Genomic DNA, 19740 nt, shown 5'->3' with positions numbered 1-19740 from the left:
CGGATGTGTGTGTGTATGGATCAGAGATAAAAATAAGACCCAATATCCGGCGATGGCGGTTATGTACTCCGTTCAAATACCCAGAGCACGAGAGGAGACCAGAAAAAGAGAGACATGGATATAATTGGAAAAGGGAAGCGGCGGAATTCTAGAATTTGGGGTTTCCACCTGTGAAGAAAAGCCAGAATTAGCGCTGAATCATTGGGATCCATTGGAACGATCTGCCATTCATTGAAACAGTGGAGTAGGCTCAGTACAAATTGGAAGGGGACCCCGGAGAGGAGCTGACGTGACCCGAGCACGTCACAGCGAAAAGGAAAGAGTCACGCCATTTGGGGAAAGGTCTAGACTGCCTGGCGTGCCTGAGGCATGGTATCCAAACGCGCAATCATTCCATGAAAACGAACATAAATGTAACGACAACCACTGCTTACCTCACCACTGATGTTCCACCTTAACTCATTGACACAAGACTGCAGTACTATGTATAGTAGGTAGGAGGAAGGGGAATGCCCACTGCGTCTGGTCTCCTATAAATAGGTGGAGTGTCTCTGAATTGGGTGGAGAAGAAACCTGAAAAGTTGAACGTATGAGGAAAGTGACACTCTACGTAGTAAAGTATGCCCATGCAATTCTGTGGTCCTTTCTGCCTAGTTTTATATGACCCAGTGGAGGGTTGGATCCAAATGAAACCAGGAAAAGAATTAAATGGCCTATGTACAAGCTTGATAATCCCCTCCCCTCCCATTCTTGCTACATCACAACTAAACCGTCACCGTCATTTTGTTCACCATTCCAATAGGGATATACTGGTATTCTTCTTTTTTATTTAACCGACCGAAGCACGCTTATCGGATCAAGCAGGACATCAAGCTCCAATCATGTCACTTGCGCTCGGATGGCCTGGTGCTTGGCCTTGATGCGTATTTGACGCGGGGCTACCACTCTGGACTTCGGGCATCCATGAATGATTCCATAGCGATAAAGGTCTGTCTCTTGACCCTCAGCTATGAACAACGCTCAGTCGGGCCCACTCCACCTGTTCTAGCCAAGTCAGACAGGCTGAGGCAAAAAAGGCATTGGCTTTACGTACATGCATTCCATGTGGACTGCATCCAGAACACTCCAGTAAGCGGTGTCTGCAGTATCTGAGAACCCGTGCGCTAGGATCAACAGCCTTTCAGGTCCAATGATTGCACCATATGGCACATGGTTTCGCTCAGGTACTCGCATATCGAACTATTCATCCCTGTTCAAACAAGGAAGGGTGGGCTATGACGATTTCTTACCTCTTGTCTTCTCTTGTACCTTTTCTCTTTTATTTTTCTTTCACTCGTTTCGTATGACGCTATAACTACTAGGTAGGGGGAAAAGAGAGAGTGAAAGAAAAGAACCATATGTCTCCTGACTTTTGAGGCAATTTCTCCGTATCGCACACGGATCTTCGTCTTATTGGACATTTCAAACATATAGGCAACACTTTATTGGATTTTCCAATATCCAAACGGAATAGAAAGGACTAGCAGTATATTCCCACTTGTACCCACTATTCCGATAAATGGCTCTTCCCCCCCTCAACGGTCCTCAAAAAGGGTAAATCGTAGCAATCGAAAAGTAACACAATAAAAGGCGGGGCAGCATAGCGGGGAATAAGACGAAGTCGATGATGAACAAGAAACGTATACGAATAACTCATAGTACTCAGACAGGAAACCCATTAGGTCCTAGACTCTGCATAATAATATGACATGTCCTGGATCCAGCTGTGGACTGTCGTGTTGACGAATCAACATTGTTCCGCTGTTGCGGACGATCCATCTTCGATATTCAATCACATCGGTTTCGATTAATAGTGGAGACGAATTCCCACTCCCCGTCCCAGGGATCGTCTTCATTCCTGCCTTACGAAAATGTTTCCCAAAACAAGATTGACTTCTAGACCCTATTCCAGACCAGCGTTTCCAAAACAGCCCACTGTGAGCCGTCATTTATTCATCAACCAAGTCCGTTCTTGTCCGCACTTCAAGATTGATCTTCATAGTGTCTGGCGTGTAGTATGACAATATTCTCGACTGTTCAGCTTGGTCTCCGGCAGCCTCACTTTGCGCTGCGCGACTTATTCATTCCAATCCGAACTAGTTCATACTGTAGGTAGCCGCATGGGGCAGGAGACCACTACAATGAAATAAAACCGCCGATGCGGTGTTTCCTGCAGCTGGAGGGTGGTTGCAGAAATGTTGCAGGTACCTGATTTGGCCATGCGCGCATTGAGTCATTCAGCAAAAGTAAACATTCGCTAAGAAAGGTATGTTGGAGGGAAGGAAAGAAAGAAAGAAAGAAAGAAAGAGAGGTGAAAAAAGCAAATACCAACCTCTCTAGTGTTGGTCCCCTGATACAGAATGGCGGCGGGGGAGCATCACGAGTGAGGGTTCACATGCCGTATTACTCGATTCGGACAATCATGGGATTGTCAACCGAAGCTCTTTCGTGCTAAATTCTAACAACAGAGTCTGACACTTAACTACTACTGCGTAGTCAATCCTTCTTGAATCTGCAGGTAGGCTGAATCATACTATACGTGTTCCCCAGGGTTCATTCTGCATCTGCATGCGGCCCTTCTGGCACAGTCATCATACCGCAGTTTAATATCGCAATAGCACGGAATTAATTCTGTTTTCCACATAATCTTAAAATAAACTTACACGAACGAAGCATAACCTGAGTCAACCCTACTATAACCATTCCGGAACAGATGAGGGATTGTATGGGGAAAACTCCTTCACTTTTCATTTATTCGCCTTCTGTTCCTAGACGAGCAAGGACCCTGTATGTAAACGAGGATAGCTTACTAGGCAGCTTTGATCTGACACCTCATTTCTGGATATTTCGCTCGTACGAGGTTCTTCCGTATGGCAGCATTCGATAATAATAATGTAAATAAAGGAAACAACGGCTGATACAACCCGATACTACACTTGAGAAGTGTGTGAATTACATGGTTCAAGGTTTAATCGCGTGTAGAGGGAGAAGCCCAAAGCCCTTAAACTGGTACACACCACAGTTGATCCTTAGCTGGTTTGAATATCTCGTCATCATGCACGTGCATTAGTAGGTTTGACACAATCTCAGTAGCAGGCTGCGAAATTTCGTCGAGACTAGGTGGTTGTCATTACGGTCTGCAAAGACAAACTCTGCCTTTATGTTTTTATTCTTCATTTCAACTTTATCTTCTAACAATTGCCATTCCCACCTATCGACAGACGAGCAAAGGATATCAACTATTGTCCATTGCTGTGTCGAGGACGTATGGCGAGATAGAACTAAACACAGAAAATAGGACCATCTTAGGATTAACATTCTACCAAATTTGTTCTCCCCCATCGCTGTGAGCAGTCATATTGACTCTTGACTTCGCTTCTTGATGGTCAGAAGCGCATGGACTTAGGACGCGATGCAACGATCAAAGTCGAGGGCCACCAAACATCTAATTTGATATTTCGATATACCCCTGGCCTTAGCGTTACTGATAAATTTAATGCCAAATTCCTGCTTGGTGAGGTGCTGGTTAATAACATGTGTTGGTCTTGTCATACCATGTCACAACGGCAATGTGTCTCTTCATTCTATCCCCTTGTGAAATCTTATCTCACTCATTGCCAAAAGTGATATATGTGCCACAAATAAGTATGCATCGGACTAGTTTATCAATATCAATATCAGGGTAATTCGCAAGTAGAGAGAGACGCAGGGTGTGGTAACCGACTGCCACAATGGAAGAGTGTCCAAGATACTAGCCCAGCGAGATCTAAACAAAGGACACTTGCTTCATGAGGATAGAAGACCATTTCAGCGGCAAGGGGACTGCTTGGGGAGCATATAGTACTAGAGTCTAAGCTTTGGTTTCCTGGACTTATTGACAGTATGTAACATTCGGGATAAGGACAGATGCCACATAGATAAGTGTATATCAAATGAGAGTAGGTATAAGATGTATAGTTCCACTAGAACAATAGAGAGGCAAATGAACAAGGCTATGAGGTGTGGATTGATCATTCAGTAGCCCATTTTTATCAACTTTTTTAAGGATAAGCTTTGGTATAACCTCCGGCAAGACGGCAGAGTGATTAAAATTGCAAGGATAGTTATGCAATCCCTTCGGGGGCATGATCTCATCTCAGTCTTGTTGTTTTTTGACGCTTAGGTCACATTTTTTTAATGCCTTGTCTGGCAAGAATAGCTTGGCCCTTAGACCTAGCTCAATGTAGACGAGGCAGGCCCATTGAACAATATAAGGAACTGGCCTGGTAGAGCAAAGCAGACCATCACTATAACTTTACTGAACAACGTATGTACTTCGACAAGAGTATTGTAGTAGAAATTCATTATTCCATCTAGGGTATCACAATATAGTACAAGTATCCAAGCAACACAGCCTCCCGGGTTCCTGTTGCTTGTTTATGATTTATCAACTTCCATAGGATCGCCCGCTCCAGTTTCCGTAGCTGCTGTAGGTGCAGGTGCAGGTGTAGGCGTGGGTGTAGTAGCTGCTGCTGCGGCTGGAGTAGACGCGTTGGTAGTATCCTGGGAAGCTTTTGTTGTCTCGCCTACTTTATCCTTGTTTTCATCAGCAGGCTCACCATCACCATTGCTGTCCTTCTTCTCACTCGCTTTTTCCGGCGGCGGAGCCTTCGGGTCTAGAAAGCGGTCGGGAACTCCCCGTGCAGCAACACCGGCGGGGCCCACGTAGCATCCGAGCATAGTGCTCCAGGCGTACTTCTGAGCGACAGTATTTCGGATTTCATTGTATGCGTATGCATTCGCAAAAGGAAGAGCCGTTTCGGGGTCCCGATATCGCGACGGAAGGGATGTAATGACGCAGAGTGACGAAGAGATCTCTATTCAGGATGTTAGCAAACTTGGGGAACGAGAGGTATAGAAAACGGGCCCGCTACATACTGGCAAGCCTTGGCGGCTTCTTCGCATTGAAATAGATGCTGAACTCACGGCTCTGGGCAGTCTTATCGTCGAAATTCTCCAGCACAGTGAGACATCTCCCAGCGTGTTCAATGACTGACGGATGCTGTGGAATTTGGGACTGTGGCGCCTCCTCGCCTGCAGCAGCTGGTTGAACCAGTTGTACCTCCGGAGCCACCTGTTCCTGTTGCATCGCCGCAGGCATCTCTCCTTCTTGATTGTTGGGTAGCACAGGCACAGCAGGGATATCCGGGGCAGCAGCAACAGTAGCAGGAGGGGGAGGGGGCGGCACAACCTGAGGGGCTGTAACTGTGTCAGGCGCAGGCTGAGTCGCGGATTCGGCAGCTGGTTCCTTTGGTATAGCGATGTCGTTGCCTTCTGGGTCTTGATTTACCTGCCCCGGTGCCTCAAGATTCGAAGTCGGGACATCATCTGACATCTGTACATCTTCTGGACCTGGAACTGGGTCTTTCGGGGCTTCTTCGGGCTTCAACTCGACGCGACTTTTTGACTCTTGTTCGCTTTCGGGAGCTTTTTCTATAGCTTTGTCCTCGGGTGTCTTCTTGGGTAGTTCCGTTCCTTCCGTTTGTGACCCTGCATCTGCAGCTGGTTCGGTGGTCTGTGTATCATCGGACACGAGTTTAGGAGATCGAACAAGTGAAGGTGTCAAGACTGTAGAGTCATCTGTGGCAGTAACAGTTGTACTCTTGAGTTTCGTATCACTCCCCTGCACGGGAAGAGGCTCCGTTTTCTCGGTTGGTGTAGGGTCTTGTGCCTCTTTTGGCGTATTATCCCCACCAGGTGTGACTGGTCCTGCAGCACTTTCAGATACAGCTGGGGGTACAGGTTGTGTCGTGGCAGAGCTGGTAGTAGAGACATCTGCAGGCTTTTGCTCTGTCGCAGACTTTCCCTCCTTGTCCGGCTTCTTACTTTTCTTACGCATACTATCCTCCTTTTCAACCTTCGGTGTAATGTCGACCTTACCGAGGCGTGTCAAGCGACCATCAACCCAGGTAGCTACGCCACTCCAGTAAGACATAACAGGACCTTCGAGACGGCGGTTTTGAAGGGCCTCGATTTTGGCTTTTCGTTCTTCTGCTTTTCTCCTTTCCATCTCTTCCCATCGATTGAGACTCTTGCTATTCTGCCTTTCAACCCTTTCGGCTTCGGCAAGACGCTCGGCCTGTGTCATCTCTTTGGGCTTCAAATGCGCCTTTCTTTTCGCTGCTTCCTCCATAGTCGCTATGAGCCGAATTCGCTTCTCCTCACTATCCTTAAGTCGTGCGTGTGTGAGCTCCTTGTTCTGCATAGTTTGGCGACGTGAGGATGATCGCGTCGGTCCCTCCTCGAGCGTAGGAATCCATGAGATACGCTCCGACTTCTTCTTTGGTCGAGGGGGTGCGGGTACTGCGGACACAGCGGTTGGATCTATCTTAACCTTCTTGCTGGTTATTTTAAATCGAAGATCTTGCTGGGCCCTTCTTTTTTTCTTTTCTGCCTTCTCTTCCTTCTGTAGTTGCGTTTCCCCTTCGTAGTCATCAGACCGAGCATTGGGCCCTTGGTCATCCTCGTCCGAAGATGAGTCTAAACCCATATCGTCTTCCTCGCCCCCTTCCTCTTCTGCATTGACAGAGAACTCGTTATCATCATCAACCTCCTCAAATAGAAGAGCAAGGTCATCATCGGCTTCGGCATTGAGAAGGGCAGACATGTGGCGTCCTGCTGTGCTTCGTTTTGACCGTCCTTGAATGAGGGATACCACTGGCATCTCCTCTTCTGCGGAAGATTGGCCGACATTATCATCTGCCATTTTCTGTGTAGCTTAGGAATCAAGTGGGGGGCGCGATGGACTGTATCAAAGCTGGTCATGGAAACACGTCCGGACAGAACGAGGGGGACGGGATCCGGCGTGGCGTTTCGTTCTACTTGATTCAGATAATCCGCAGGGCTTGTTAACATAAAGGTCGGAGGCTTGTTGGGTCTGCGAACTTATGGGAGGGCGGGCGCTGCAAACGCCAAAAAGGAAAACGAAAAAAGGCGCGTGAAGTAACTAAAAGTGAAGGAGGGTAAGCTCAATGGGCTAATGTGCCATGAGGTGCGGTAGGGGACCGACGTACAGTGTGGCTAAAGATCTGCTTCAAAGAAGCGGGGACCGCCTTGGTGAGATGCTTAAGGGTTCATGGGTCGGTTGGCGCAAATGAGAGAATATATGAATCCTAGGATCTCGCTGATAAGCCTGGATCGGAGTTGAAAGAAGCTTCGGCGCGAAGGCACCTTATGCTCAATTGTTTCTATAGTCAACTTTGACAAAACTGGCTAACAAGTTTGACAAATTTGACCAATGAGGAGGCAAGATAGCCTAATGGTTAACCGCTAGTTCCTTACAGGATAGTTATATAATCCCTTCGGGGGCCAGAGTTCGAATCTCAGTCCTGTTGTTCCTTTTTTTGTCGCCCCTTGGTTTATCCCCTTTCATTTTGCTTTTATCCAATGCTCCTTGAGGGTGCCAGTAGGAATTTACATTCTACGCAAAAATCCATGGCGTACTTCAATATATTTTGGCGTGGACATTTCCTGCTTCAGCTGTTCCTGATCCCTGCCCATGTCAACAACGGCCGCCCTATCCTGGGCTCGCCCTCATTGATATTCTACGGAGTAATTATCTGAATCTTCCCAGCTGTGTCACTGGCTCATATTTTTTGGCTTCACATACTGTGGTTCACACTCACTTGTGGGTTAGTGACAATGAGAGGGGACCCGGGGGGGAACTTGTCACAAAGTATATGTGTGTGGGCGTGTATCAGGGATGTGAAAGATCAGCTACTAGTCTCCAAGGAACCCACTAAATACTCATCACTCCCCTTCTCACAAACTGTCCCATGCCACAGGGGACCAATAGATGGTTCTTATCACCTGTACTTACAGCACCCATACCACCTGCATCATGTCAGCAAGCAAGACTCCATGCCAAACAGGAGACGGTTCAGTGGAACGCGGGGTTTAGCATGTTTCAGGACTGTCAATCAGATGGGACTAATACAAACTAGCTCACACTTTACTCAGCCCTCCCAAGGTTGAAAATTAACATCGTTACAGTTCGCAAGGTTCAACCTATGAATCTTATCATGGAGTTCACATTATATGGTCAGAATATGTATATCCACTATGGCATCATGGAAAACCCCAGTCATCAGGGGTATGAATGGAAGCCCTCATTTAAGCTAATGAGGACTTGAGATTTTGTTCCCATAGTTAGCCCAGTGAGGGTAATGTTTTGGAGCTCAGGCACCACATGACCGGACAAATATTTATGTCTGAAACATTTCCGAAGCATGTAGGTAATCTGGCAGCCATCGATTTACAGAATACTCTTGAAATCACAGGTACTGTGTCCAAAGGCATAAATGGTTGCTCCTTAAAACGACACCCCAAGATAAAGTTGAGACAAAAAAAATTGTAAAGGGAAAGGGGAGACATGGAGTATGACAGACTGCAACGAATGCGTTATTTTGTCGTCTTTTCCAAAAATTGGTTCGGCAAGATCTATGGATGGGATCAATGGAGCCGTTGGGGACGTAGACTCGTTCGTCTGCTTGACGAAGAGAATTACAGAATGGATACCTGACGAGAGTAGCATCGATATATCCCATTTGGTAGCAAGACTCTCAGAGGCTGTAATTCGATGCTAGAAGAGAAAGAAACTATTATAAGCAAAGTATGAATGACATTCTAGTCAAGTCTAGTAGTCATGCCGGTTCCCTTTTGGATACTATCTTCCTAGCGGTAAACCGGTGACCAACCATAGTAACAGTAATATGACATTTCCTTGCCCCGGGATCCGGCAAAAGAACCAACCGCCTTCCCTTTCGCACTGTCGAAGTCTCTTTCCCACTCTTTTCCCCTTCCCATCAGCTCTTCGAGACCGTACCTTACGCTTACCACGACTTTGCCTGCGTCTTTATTTTCCATCCTCACCATTTTTCTTACGATCTTGTTTTCCTTTCTTCCCCCCAAAAAAATAATTCTTCTTCGTTTCCCCTCCTATTTCAATTAGAATATTATTCACTTTTATTCTATTTGTTTTGCACTCTTCGGTCCTTTTCTTTACTGTCACTATATCTTTTTTGACGCATCTGGCCGGAAGCCGCGCAGTTTATTTTCCAGCCACCCGTTCAACTCAACTTGGCCCTTTCGATCCGCACATCTGCAAACCGTTGCTTTCCTCCACCTTTGCCCTCTCCCGATCCTTCATTCTAGTCGTCTTGCTCGTGTCCCTTACGGCCTTTTCGGGTGGGCCTTGGTCGCCTAGCGATAATTATTATCACGGAGATCTTATTACTAGGTGGATCGTGGCAGTTTGATCTGAATACTAGCCAAGATTATCATCATCTATCGGTGGTCGGCGTCGATGCATAACAGACAGATTTCTGCGCAGAATTGATATTGACTCTTTCCGCTTTCTGGGTGTTAATTGCATCTGTTCTAGCTTACGTATTATTTTGACCAAGTCCTCCGGTGACCCCGCTACGAACACCTTTCACACACCGATCCAGCACACTGAACGCTGGTAACTGGAGTGCGCTCAGATCTAGAAGTGAGTTCATGAACATCTCCGGGGGTGTCAATTGGTGCTTATCTTCCACAAGGTATTTTCTAGCTGCCGAAAAATTGTACGATCAACACATGGTTCTTTTCGGGAACGTCTCCGAGTGAACCGGATTTCATCCTTCGACATCATCTATCGATCCATAAGAAAGGTATAATCTGGGAATTCTGGTGCCTGCCTTTTCCAAGGCGGAGGGAAATAATCTATAATGCTGCCTGTTTCACGACCTGAGGGTCATATGAACCTCAATTATATTCCCACCACTCAACCGATGTCTGGGACATCTACGGGGCGCAGCTCCCCAAGCGATTTGTCCACTGCCGCCGCCGTCAAGTCGCCATTTGGACCAAGCGGTTTAAATGGCGCTGCAGGGTCAATTGGAAATGCGAGGCTAGGGGCTGGATCCCCCTCTCATGACCTTGGAGCTCGCCTATACTCGAAAAGGTTGGTAGCATACCCATCCTGAGATTGCTTCCCCGTAATATTACCGTTAACTCACTCTTTCCGCTTTGCTAGAGCTCGAGAAATCCAGGCGGAGGAAGGCGTCTCCCCAAGTATTTGGGGCCCCCCTACCAGTGGCCATTCTACCCCGCTTCGCGAAAACATCCCCGAGTCCCCAAGCCAAGAGGGTTTCCCTGACCTGGTGCCTACTTCGAGCGGTTCGATCAATAGCCCTGCACGAAGAGCTAGAGCTGGCACGGTTCCCTCGAGATTTTCACCGGTTGGTGCGCTAAATGAGGCAAGCCTTCAACAATCTTTTATGTCTCAAACTTCTCGGCCCACGCCGTCGACTAGTCCTTTTCGCCCCTCTGGAGTTTCAGGAATCGACACAGGTGCGACTGTTGCTCCCGTTGCTCCTGTTGCTCCTGCTAGGGGTACAGGCTCTCTGTCACGTCTCCGAGCTGGTTCGATGCCACAGAGGGCAAACTTCCTCGGCTCGTCTAGCCCGTTTGGACCATCCTTGTTCTCTACTAGTTGGGCGACCGGGCGCGACCGGGCGACCACCCTCACGAGTATCCGGTCCTCTGAAGGGCCTACTTCTCCTAGTCATTCGTCCTTTTCAAGAGATGGACTCACGGACACCGATGTTAAGACGCTGGACTACCTGGGTCTTGCTGAGACCCCGCAACAAGCACGAGCCAGCCTTGTGCGACCCTCGGTGGACATGCTCCTCCAACAACAGCAACAACAGCAACATCAACAGCAGCAAGCGTCTTCTCTGCCACCGTTGTTGGCGGAATTAGCTATGATGAAAAACAACAATAGGTTTCGGTCATATTCTGTGAACGCCAAGGAAAAGTATGCGGACGATGAAGACCTCGAGTACGAGAGCCGTTACTCGCAGATTCCCTCGGGTACTGTTACACCCTCAGCCGCAGCAACTGCTGCCCAGCTGGCTGCTACCCAGGCTCAGATCCATCAACACAATTTGGCTGTCCAAGCATTTGCTAACCATGCTTCCGTTAACCGGCCGCGGGCTAGGACTGCCGGTATTTTAGAGGCTCCTCCTCAGCGGTCCTCGATTCGTAACTATCTAGCCACTCCTTCGCGCCTTGAGAACAGTTTTAGCGCTGCTGATTTGAATATTGCGGAGAGTGGAGAGTATGATGAATTGTCAGAGGCTGTGCAGATGATGCATCTGGGCGGAAGTGGTGCTCCTAATCTGGGCATGCGACAAGGTGATGTGGTTGATGAGAATAATCAGGATGGTCCGACACGTGCCTTATGGATTGGCAGCATTCCAGTTTCCACCACAATCACTTCTTTGGCAGCCATCTTTAGCAGATACGGCAAAATCGAATCCACCCGGGTGCTGACGCACAAGAACTGTGGATTCGTCAATTTCGAGCGTGTAGAAAGCGCCGTCCAGGCCAAATCGATACTCAATGGCACGGAAATCTTCCCTGGCGCAGGCCCGGTCCGGATTGGATATGCCAAAGTCCCTGGCACCTCTGCATCCGGGACTCCTGGGGTTAACGGCATCCAGTCCTCCCCCACCCCTGATCCCAACGCCAAGTCCAGCGCTGCTGATGGCGTGGAAAGCTCTGATGCAGGGGCCGCTGTTCCGCAGATCCCTCCCCTTCATGAGCTCCAGCCAGAGATGGTGCAGATCGTCAAGGAATTTGGCGCTAGTGATGAAGACACGCTCAATATAACTGCCAGTATCCAGCAGGCCATTACTTTTCAGGCATTTGAAGACGAGATCCCTCCAATCCCTGAGCCTAGCCAGGCCAGGATGTTTGATGCCCCACGTCTTCGCGATATTCGCAAGAGAATTGATAACGGCGCATGCTCGGTCCAGGAAATCGAAGAGACTGCGATCTCGATGCTACCGGAGATTGCAGAGCTTGCCTCTGACTATTTGGGTAACACCGTGGTGCAAAAGCTTTTTGAGTTCTGCTCTGAACCGATCAAAGAGCAAATGCTTGTTCAAATTGCACCACACCTTGCTGAGATTGGTGTTCACAAGAATGGTACCTGGGCTGCGCAGAAAATCATTGACGTCGCTCAGAGTCCAAATCAGAAGAGCATGATTGTGGAGGCACTCCGCCCGTACACCGTCCCACTTTTCCTTGATCAATACGGAACTACGTTTTACAATGTTGTCTTCGCTTTGGCTCTTCGTTTAATGACTTCATTTTCGAGACTATGCTGAGTCGTATGTGGGAGGTCGCCCAAGGACGGTTCGGAGCTCGCGCGATGAGAGCTTGCCTTGAAAGTCACCACGCCACCAAGGATCAGCAGCGCATGCTTGCGGCCGCAATCTCCCTTCACAGCGTGCAGCTCGCGACAAATGCAAACGGTGCGCTGTTGCTCACATGGTTCCTCGACACTTGCACTTTCCCTCGCCGGCGAACTGTGCTTGCTCCAAGACTTGTGCCGCATTTGGTGCATCTCTGCACCCATAAAGTTGCCTATCTAACGGTTCTTAAAGTTATTAACCAACGCAACGAGCCCGATGCCCGTGAAATAGTGTTGAAGGCGCTTTTCTTCAGCCCTGGTGATGAGGTCTTGGAGAAGATTCTGAGCGATCAAACATCGGGGGCGACCTTGATCTTTAAGGTTCTGACAACGCCATTTTTCGATGAATCCATGCGTGCAGAGGTTGTGAAGAACGTGTCGAAGGTTCTCACCAAGCTGAAAGCTACACCAAGCCAGGGATATAAGCGACTGATGGATGAGGTTGGCCTTTCATCCCGTGGCGGTGGCCGGGATAATCATGGAAGGGATAACTCAGAGAAACAACAGCAGCGTCCCGCCTCTCGGCCTGCACCTTCGAATTATCCTTCTCAGTCATCCGTGGACAGGCAGTACAATGGACAGTTCGTTCCCGCTATGCTTTCACAAAACTTGGATAATGCCCGGGCCGATCAGCAGTCGAACGTTGCATCTTTTGATCCCTATGCTATCAATGGGGTGAATGGTCTGGGCTCTGCAGGTGCTATCAATTCTTTGAATGGTGCCTCAGGAATAAATAGTTCTAGCTTCGGTCAAGATCCTTTGTTGCCACTCCAACAGGCGCAGTACCAGGCTTATTTGGCTGCGCAATCTCGCGGTGTCTCACCTGCTGGAATTTATCCGAATCTGGGTAACGCTAATTTTGGATATCCGGGCGGATCTCCTTCGGTGGACAACCTTCGGGGCATGCAGGCTCAGGCTACCCCCTTGTCTGGAACTACGCAGATGAGCCCTCCAGGCTCTATGCTTAACCAGTCTGGCTTTGGTCCCCAGCAATTTAGCCCTGTTATGAACACGGCTCAGATGTATCAGTATCCTCCTCAATTTAATTTCCAGCAGCCTGCCCAAGGACAGTCCGCTGGGGGACGACGTGGACGTGTAAGTGGTTCCAGGTCTCTAAGTGAGCAGTGATTGCCCCCCCGTACAGAAGCTAACATCGTCTGTTATCAGTGCTGAGGTTCACATATGACCTTTTAATCCAATTTTGTTTCAACTTTATGTATAAAGTTAACATTTTTTTCATTCCATCTTTCGCTACTTTCCGGATACAGAGTAGTATGGTTATATGTATGAAATGACCCTTATCTCACCTAGACTGACGCTGGATCGTCTTGGAAGAGGGGGAAAGGAGAGACGACAGAGGCAAAAGTGCTGTTGAATTTTATTTTCTTTCATTTCATTTTTATCTCATCTTTAAAGAGCATGGTGGTGTCACAGTTGTCAATATAGCATCAAGTGGTGCGAACCACCGAGTTTCAAGCCATGTTTCTTCAACCATGGTTGTGTTGGATACAGGGAGAATTGTCGTTGTTCTTGTTATTTTTACTCTTGTTTTTCTATCACTCAAAGTCCTGTATTTCTTGTGGTCTCGATCTTGCAGTGGGTTTAGACTGCTGGTGATGTGACGAATTTCCTTGATAGTCTCGATACGAAGCTTTTGTGAATTGTTTGACCAGCGGTACCTGTATCTCGTTAGGAATCCACATTTTCTGAAATAGACAACATATTCATATTTTATCTGTCGTGGCTGTAGTCTTATACGCGTTTAGCCATTTTTCTTGTCTGTGCCTAATCCTGTGGAGAATATATATTTGAGGTGTCAGACATTTTCCTGGGATAATCCGTGTAAATTCCAATCCCCATTTCTACTTCTCTTCCGATGTTCCCCAAGAACAGTGGCAGTTGCCAAACCACAAAACAATCAGCAATCAGTTATGACTCGATCTTCAATTCTCTATCAAAACTTCCAGAACACTGTATTTCTTCTTGACATTCCCACATCCATTGCTCTCGCACAGGAATTTCCCCTAACCCAACAAGAACCATCATCAGAATCTTCAAAGCTCATCTCACACAAACACGTCTGTGCAAGGCATCTCCTATCTTCAACACCCCTAAGAGACCCCTACCCTGGATATACAGAACCAAAAACGGATACCGCAAGGGCAAAGGTCTTGCAAAGGATTCCTGTTACGGAGCGAGAAATCCATGATACCATTTCACCTTTGGTGAGAGAGGCGTTGCATGAAATTCGGGAGGATCTCAAGGGTGATGAGTGGTGCCTTGAAAGAAGGACCTTAGCGCATGACTTTGGACGGGAGTACACTGCTCGTCGTCCCGAAGGAAACGTGTCTCTTGGGAAAAGAAGTCGAAAAAGTAAAGAGTCTAGTAGCAATGATGACTGCCGATTCCCTGTCAAGGACTACACAAATTTAACCGTTCCCGGAAAGTCAACCAAGCTACAAGGTATGTCTCCAAGCTTAGAGCTGGACAATCCGCCTTTAATCCTCTCGCCTGGGTTGAATTTGCTCGATTCCATGTCTGGCCTGTGCAATCTTGTCGTCAAAAATACGTCCTCTGACCATGCAACTGTGAGAGCTGGTTGCGTATTGGAAAGACACAACGACTCGACTGAGACCAGGCGCACCGAGCACCATAATCATACGTTCTATATACCACCCTATCGAGTTTCTTACTTTGCAAACTGCCTATATCACAGCCAGCTACAAAGCCCGACAGATACAGAGGCCCTATACCGGGTCTCCCTCGAGACCACAGATTCGACCTAATCCTCCTGGATCCGCCATGGGTGAATAGATCTGTTCGACGCAGCGGACATTACCATACACAGAACTACCTCGAGGGTAATTTACTGACCCAGCTTATTCGAGATATACTCAAGGTGCACTTGCAAGACAGCCATCGCATCTTCCGTTGTGACACATCTAATGATCATACATTGATCCCAAAGCCGACCGAGAAACAGGCCCAGAGCTCTATAGCAGCCATATGGATTACCAACTCTGCAAAAGCGCGGAAAATAGCCTTTGATGCTATCCAAGGCGCGGGTCTTTCCGTCTGCGAAGAATGGATTTGGGTCAAGACCACTACAAAGGGGGATCCTATCACGCCGCTAGATGGCCTCTGGCGGAAACCCTATGAAGTTCTGGTGATCGGAATGAGGAAACACTTCCAACAACAAGCTAATTCACCGGAGAAAGGAGGGGATGGTGTCATCACTAGGAGGTTCATTGCCGGTGTTCCAGACGTGCATTCCCGGAAGCCGAATTTAAAGGAGGTTTTTGAGAAGGTTTTCTTTGCCGATGCTTCTCCTTCTCCTTCTCCTAGGTCAGAATATCATACGGCTTATTCCGCTTTGGAGGTATTTGCACGCAATTTGACTGCCGGTTGGTGGGCCTGTGGAGATGAAGCTCTGAAGTTCAACTCGGAGGAATGGTGGGTTCACGGAAATGGTATGAGCTTGAGTTGATCTGTATTGGTTTATAATGTATATTTAGATACCGAAGCTCATTCCTTGACATCTCTGTTATACATAAGATATTATAGAGCCGTGACTCCTATCATTACATACGTTGATACTACATCCACCGTAGATACCTGGCCAATATCTTCACATGAGCCACTAGGGCCTGAGCAAACCCGGCATATGCAAACTCCCAAACACCTATTCGAATATGTATACACAAACGAAAAGATAAAGTAACATAACATGCCTCTTAATCAAAAACAGGTCCCAAGCTGACCAAGCTGAACCTCAAGTCTGGGTTACCACCCTGAGCCTCAGTCTTCAAGAACCTCCTAACACCCAAGTTAAGCGCCTTCTCGCTCAATGCATCCTCGTCCTCCTCCAACTTTCCTCTTTCCAATGGGCCCTTCCTCCTCCCATCCAGCTCCCACAACCTTCCATCAACTCCCTTCACAAACGCCACAAAGTGCAAGTCAACGGAATCCTCTGCCTGGGGCGCCGTGGTATCACCCAACTTCGCCGCATCGGCATGCGCACTCTCCAGCGCCTTGCTCTCATATAAGAGGTTCGCCCTGTCAACAGGACCAAGTGGTTCCGCTTCCCGCAAAAGACCATCCAGATCCGATCCAGGAAGAACCTGTTTCCGAGCCTCTCCATTGGACACCGCGTGCAGCAATCCGATCAACCCACAAGCGTTCCGGATCGTCTGTTTGAACCACATGACCGGCTCCGAGGGTCCGGATCCAGTGTAGTCGGTGAGTTTGCTATCTTCGGATACGCGGGATGACTCATAGGTTTTCGAGACGGGGAAGACGAGGAGGAGGGCGTGCGAGGGACGGGGGACGAAGGCTAGGAGGTCTGGCTCGTCGATAGAGTATACGTCTGTGAAGCCTAGGGTCGGTGGGAGACCGAGTTGGTGGACTAAGTGCGACATCACTTCTGGGTTGTTTTCTTCGTCCATTGAGTCAGTTGGTGTCCTCTTCCCTTCTCCGCTGGTTTGGATTGGGGTATTGTATACCGAGGGGCACGAAGGCCTTGTTAGTTTCTGGGGCATCGACATGATCTGTCATCTTGCTTATTGGTGCTTTCCTTAAATATATTAACACGGGGGTTTGGTGTGAAATAGTCGGTTCTGAGGTCAAAGTGGAGGGATGGGTTCGGTGAAATGATGTTAGTGAGGGGTTGGAATTGATCTGCGGGGTCAACTCAGTTAAATATACTAATCGGGGTTCCCGCCTTCCAATCAATGACATGTGATGGCTTTACTTTGGCCCTGTCAATGTAAGGGCCATATGGGCCCAGGCAGTCAAATTTTTGTTAATATAGTTAACTTTGTAAAATTGTCATGCGGATAATTTCATAGGAGTAGGCCTCTGTCATAAGTTCATCTCGTTCATAGCCACGTCTATGGTCTACCTGTCTATAACTAATCGCTGTCCTAGTTCTGCAATGGCTTCACCCCCCGTTTCAACGGTTCGTAAGTATTGGTCCACAGCTCACTGGCCTCTCCAAGGAAATAAGACAAGCTGACATCAGCCATACTAGCTTCCTCGTCGCCAGAGATAGTCTCCAACTGGGAAATAAGGTTCTCCAGCCCAAAAGCTTTGCCCGTAGCCTGCGTAGCGCCAGCTTCCAGCATGACATTAACAATGTGAACGTGGAAGTGATAATATGTTGGTTGATCTGATGACTGTCAATTATTGTCCCCTCAAGATGCCTACACGAGGCCACTTACAGTGCACATAAAGTTTGAGCTGATCCTGGTCTAAATCCGGATACATATTCACCGTACCCTCTAGCAACCGCTGACGCAGATACTTCAACCAAGGGATATGTTTCTTTTTCAAATCACGTAAGCTCCAGATATCCCTCCGCTGGACGAGAGCTAGTAAATGCAACGAGCCCATCGTTTTCCGATCCCAATTAAGATCGGGAAGCATCAGGAACCCATCCTCGGGACCGTGGCCCTGGTCCCGAAGAATAACATCTTCCTGTTCTGTTCGACCCTCAAGGATGTTAAATACCCAGTTCAATCGGCCCTCTTCCCGCTTGGCACTCATATACGGCCGGATATAGTCCCGATAAATTTCAGGTGTTTCGGTCACCATGCGTAGCACCTGATCGGAGTACTTCTTGATATGCTGCTCGGTGCATGGCCAGATCAGGTTCAATTTGAGATCGGCGGATTGATGACCCTCACTGTCAACACCTGATGACGCCAGGTACCAGCGGTAGATATCATTATCACCCAGGTTGTTTACACGGGTGATTGCTGAGTGGAACGCTCTCAATACCTCGAGGGATTCGGTAGCAAAGGCCGCTCGTTCAGCTATAAGAATGCCTTGTTTCCCTTCGATTGTTCCCAGGAGAGCGATACGACGGCCACTTTGGTCTAGGTATAACTTTCTGAGTTACTAAGGTCTTGACGACAGCGGTTTGGGCGAAGCGCCTGGTATAATAGTTCAGGGGGTTCAAACCTTGTCTGAGCAGCCTGCTAATCTCAAATTTTGAGATCAGTGCCTCGGGCGCCACTTTAGTGTCGTTGCTGGCTTGCATTATTGTGTGGGGTATCCAAAAGTTGAAGGTTGACCTCGACTAAATTTACCCCGTATCTTTACTATGTACTCGGCAGAATGGTTGGGCGGTCAATTCTTATCGGTGTTATCGATACTGTTGTTGACTTCTTTATATAACTCTTCAAGCAGAAGGGCGCATACTTAGGATTGAACCGGGTAATGCAAGCTTTGATCTTAAGAAGCATAGTTTATGATTTGTCTATATGGTAAAGTAGTACAATCGCTTTGGACAATGCATGTAGCTCCTAGGCAGCACGCCATAATAAAATGAAGCAAAGCAAGGAACTCAGCCGCCGGTGTGTGCTTATATGCGTAAAAATTGGGTGGAGGCATATACTTCTAGTCAAAACGAAGTCCTTATGGACCTCATAAGCAATATCGCGGGTTTTCCACCACTAATAGATGCATCGAACATCATTCACCATAGTTCACCGTGATGAAATGAGTATGTCAATGTACGGCAGCTGACCAACATATCGAAGTGCGGCCGCATCTTGTCAGACGTGCTGCAATTTCCCTAGGGGAGTGTATCCTGTGAACACATGAATCGTGCTCAACAGGGAAGCGCTTATGTACCAAGATGGTTTCGTCGCGTAGGATGTCTACAGATAAACCAGGGGTCAAGTTCATGAGGATTTCTTTTCGTCACTAGGCTGGCAATGAATCTACTCAAGATCAGTTCTCGAACACACACAAAACAAACTGAACAAGAGAGAGAGAGAGAGAAGAAGGTATTAACGCACCGCTTCGGCTAATTTCAGCCACTCTTCAATCCCCTTGACGAAGGAATCATCCGCCGCAGGTGTCAGTTCATGACCCCATACCACGTATTCATTGAAAGTAGCTTTTTTCTCTAGGATCTTGACTGGTTCTTCCTGTTCTGCTTCCTCGCTTATCGTAGAGTTTGCGTTGCTTTGGGTTGATGGCATCACAAGCTCTGTTGGCAGCGCAACAACCCCTGGGTTGGATTGTTAAAGTCTGCAGAATTTGCAATAGTCATAAGTGATTACTCACCTTCATAACCCTTTGGAATCTGAACACGCCGGCCTCGTAGCTTACGGCCGCGGAAGTAGGCAGTCTGTATATTTGAATCTGCGCCAATGAGTATTTTGGGACCTGAATACTATTGGGAGCGCTGACCTTTTCCATTGGATTCGGGCTTCCAATAGCGGCCCAGGGATCCAACGGGACCATCATGATGAATTCGACAAGGAAGGATATTGGGAGTAACGTTCTCTGTTTTATTCGCGTCTTCTGATCCAGAGGACTGTTGCGGGGGTTGTATAGCGAACATGTTGAGTTTGGATGTAAATTTCAATTGACTAGTGCAAAAACAAAGTAATTGAGCCGAATAAAAG

The 19740-nt window shown here is 47.9% G+C and overlaps 7 protein-coding genes across 7 annotated transcripts; 3 read left to right on the top strand and 4 right to left on the bottom strand.

Annotated features, from left to right (window-relative positions):
• Positions 1-4455: 4455 nt before the first annotated feature.
• On the bottom strand, positions 4456-6784 carry ABOM_005311 (putative signal transducer; the record flags this gene model as incomplete). Its single annotated transcript, XM_022532440.1, has 2 exons — positions 4456-4895; positions 4957-6784. 2 exons carry the CDS (start codon positions 6782-6784, stop codon positions 4456-4458), a joined length of 2268 nt encoding a protein of 755 aa, XP_022389990.1.
• A 3004-nt stretch (positions 6785-9788) lies between these two features.
• On the top strand, positions 9789-12236 carry ABOM_005310 (RNA binding protein Jsn1; the record flags this gene model as incomplete). The annotated part of the gene is made up of 2 exons (XM_022532439.1): positions 9789-10024; positions 10097-12236. 2 exons carry the CDS (start codon positions 9789-9791, stop codon positions 12234-12236), a joined length of 2376 nt encoding a protein of 791 aa, XP_022389989.1.
• A 44-nt stretch (positions 12237-12280) lies between these two features.
• ABOM_005309 (RNA binding protein Jsn1) lies at positions 12281-13450 on the top strand (the record flags this gene model as incomplete). Its single annotated transcript, XM_022532438.1, has 1 exon — positions 12281-13450. The coding sequence occupies one exon, from the start codon at positions 12281-12283 to the stop codon at positions 13448-13450; it is 1170 nt and encodes a 389-aa protein (XP_022389987.1).
• An 803-nt stretch (positions 13451-14253) lies between these two features.
• On the top strand, positions 14254-15809 carry ABOM_005308 (MT-A70 family; the record flags this gene model as incomplete). Its single annotated transcript, XM_022532437.1, has 2 exons — positions 14254-14910; positions 15039-15809. 2 exons carry the CDS (start codon positions 14254-14256, stop codon positions 15807-15809), a joined length of 1428 nt encoding a protein of 475 aa, XP_022389988.1.
• A 247-nt stretch (positions 15810-16056) lies between these two features.
• Positions 16057-16876, bottom strand: ABOM_005307 (ubiquitin carboxyl-terminal hydrolase; the record flags this gene model as incomplete). Its single annotated transcript, XM_022532436.1, has 2 exons — positions 16057-16757; positions 16825-16876. 2 exons carry the CDS (start codon positions 16874-16876, stop codon positions 16057-16059), a joined length of 753 nt encoding a protein of 250 aa, XP_022389963.1.
• A 368-nt stretch (positions 16877-17244) lies between these two features.
• Positions 17245-18362, bottom strand: ABOM_005306 (putative mRNA decapping hydrolase; the record flags this gene model as incomplete). The annotated part of the gene is made up of 3 exons (XM_022532435.1): positions 17245-17489; positions 17542-18198; positions 18284-18362. The coding sequence occupies 3 exons, from the start codon at positions 18360-18362 to the stop codon at positions 17245-17247; spliced, it is 981 nt and encodes a 326-aa protein (XP_022389964.1).
• A 646-nt stretch (positions 18363-19008) lies between these two features.
• ABOM_005305 (ribonuclease H2 subunit C) lies at positions 19009-19676 on the bottom strand (the record flags this gene model as incomplete). Its single annotated transcript, XM_022532434.1, has 4 exons — positions 19009-19047; positions 19126-19340; positions 19397-19474; positions 19523-19676. 4 exons carry the CDS (start codon positions 19674-19676, stop codon positions 19009-19011), a joined length of 486 nt encoding a protein of 161 aa, XP_022389965.1.
• Between the last annotated feature and the right edge of the window lie 64 nt (positions 19677-19740).

Source organism: Aspergillus bombycis, assembly GCF_001792695.1.
Source record: "Aspergillus bombycis strain NRRL26010 chromosome Unknown contig00033, whole genome shotgun sequence".
In the NCBI taxonomy this organism is placed as follows: domain Eukaryota; kingdom Fungi; phylum Ascomycota; class Eurotiomycetes; order Eurotiales; family Aspergillaceae; genus Aspergillus; species Aspergillus bombycis.
Note: the sequence above shows the minus strand (reverse complement) of the source record. Positions and strands in the feature narration are given on the sequence as shown.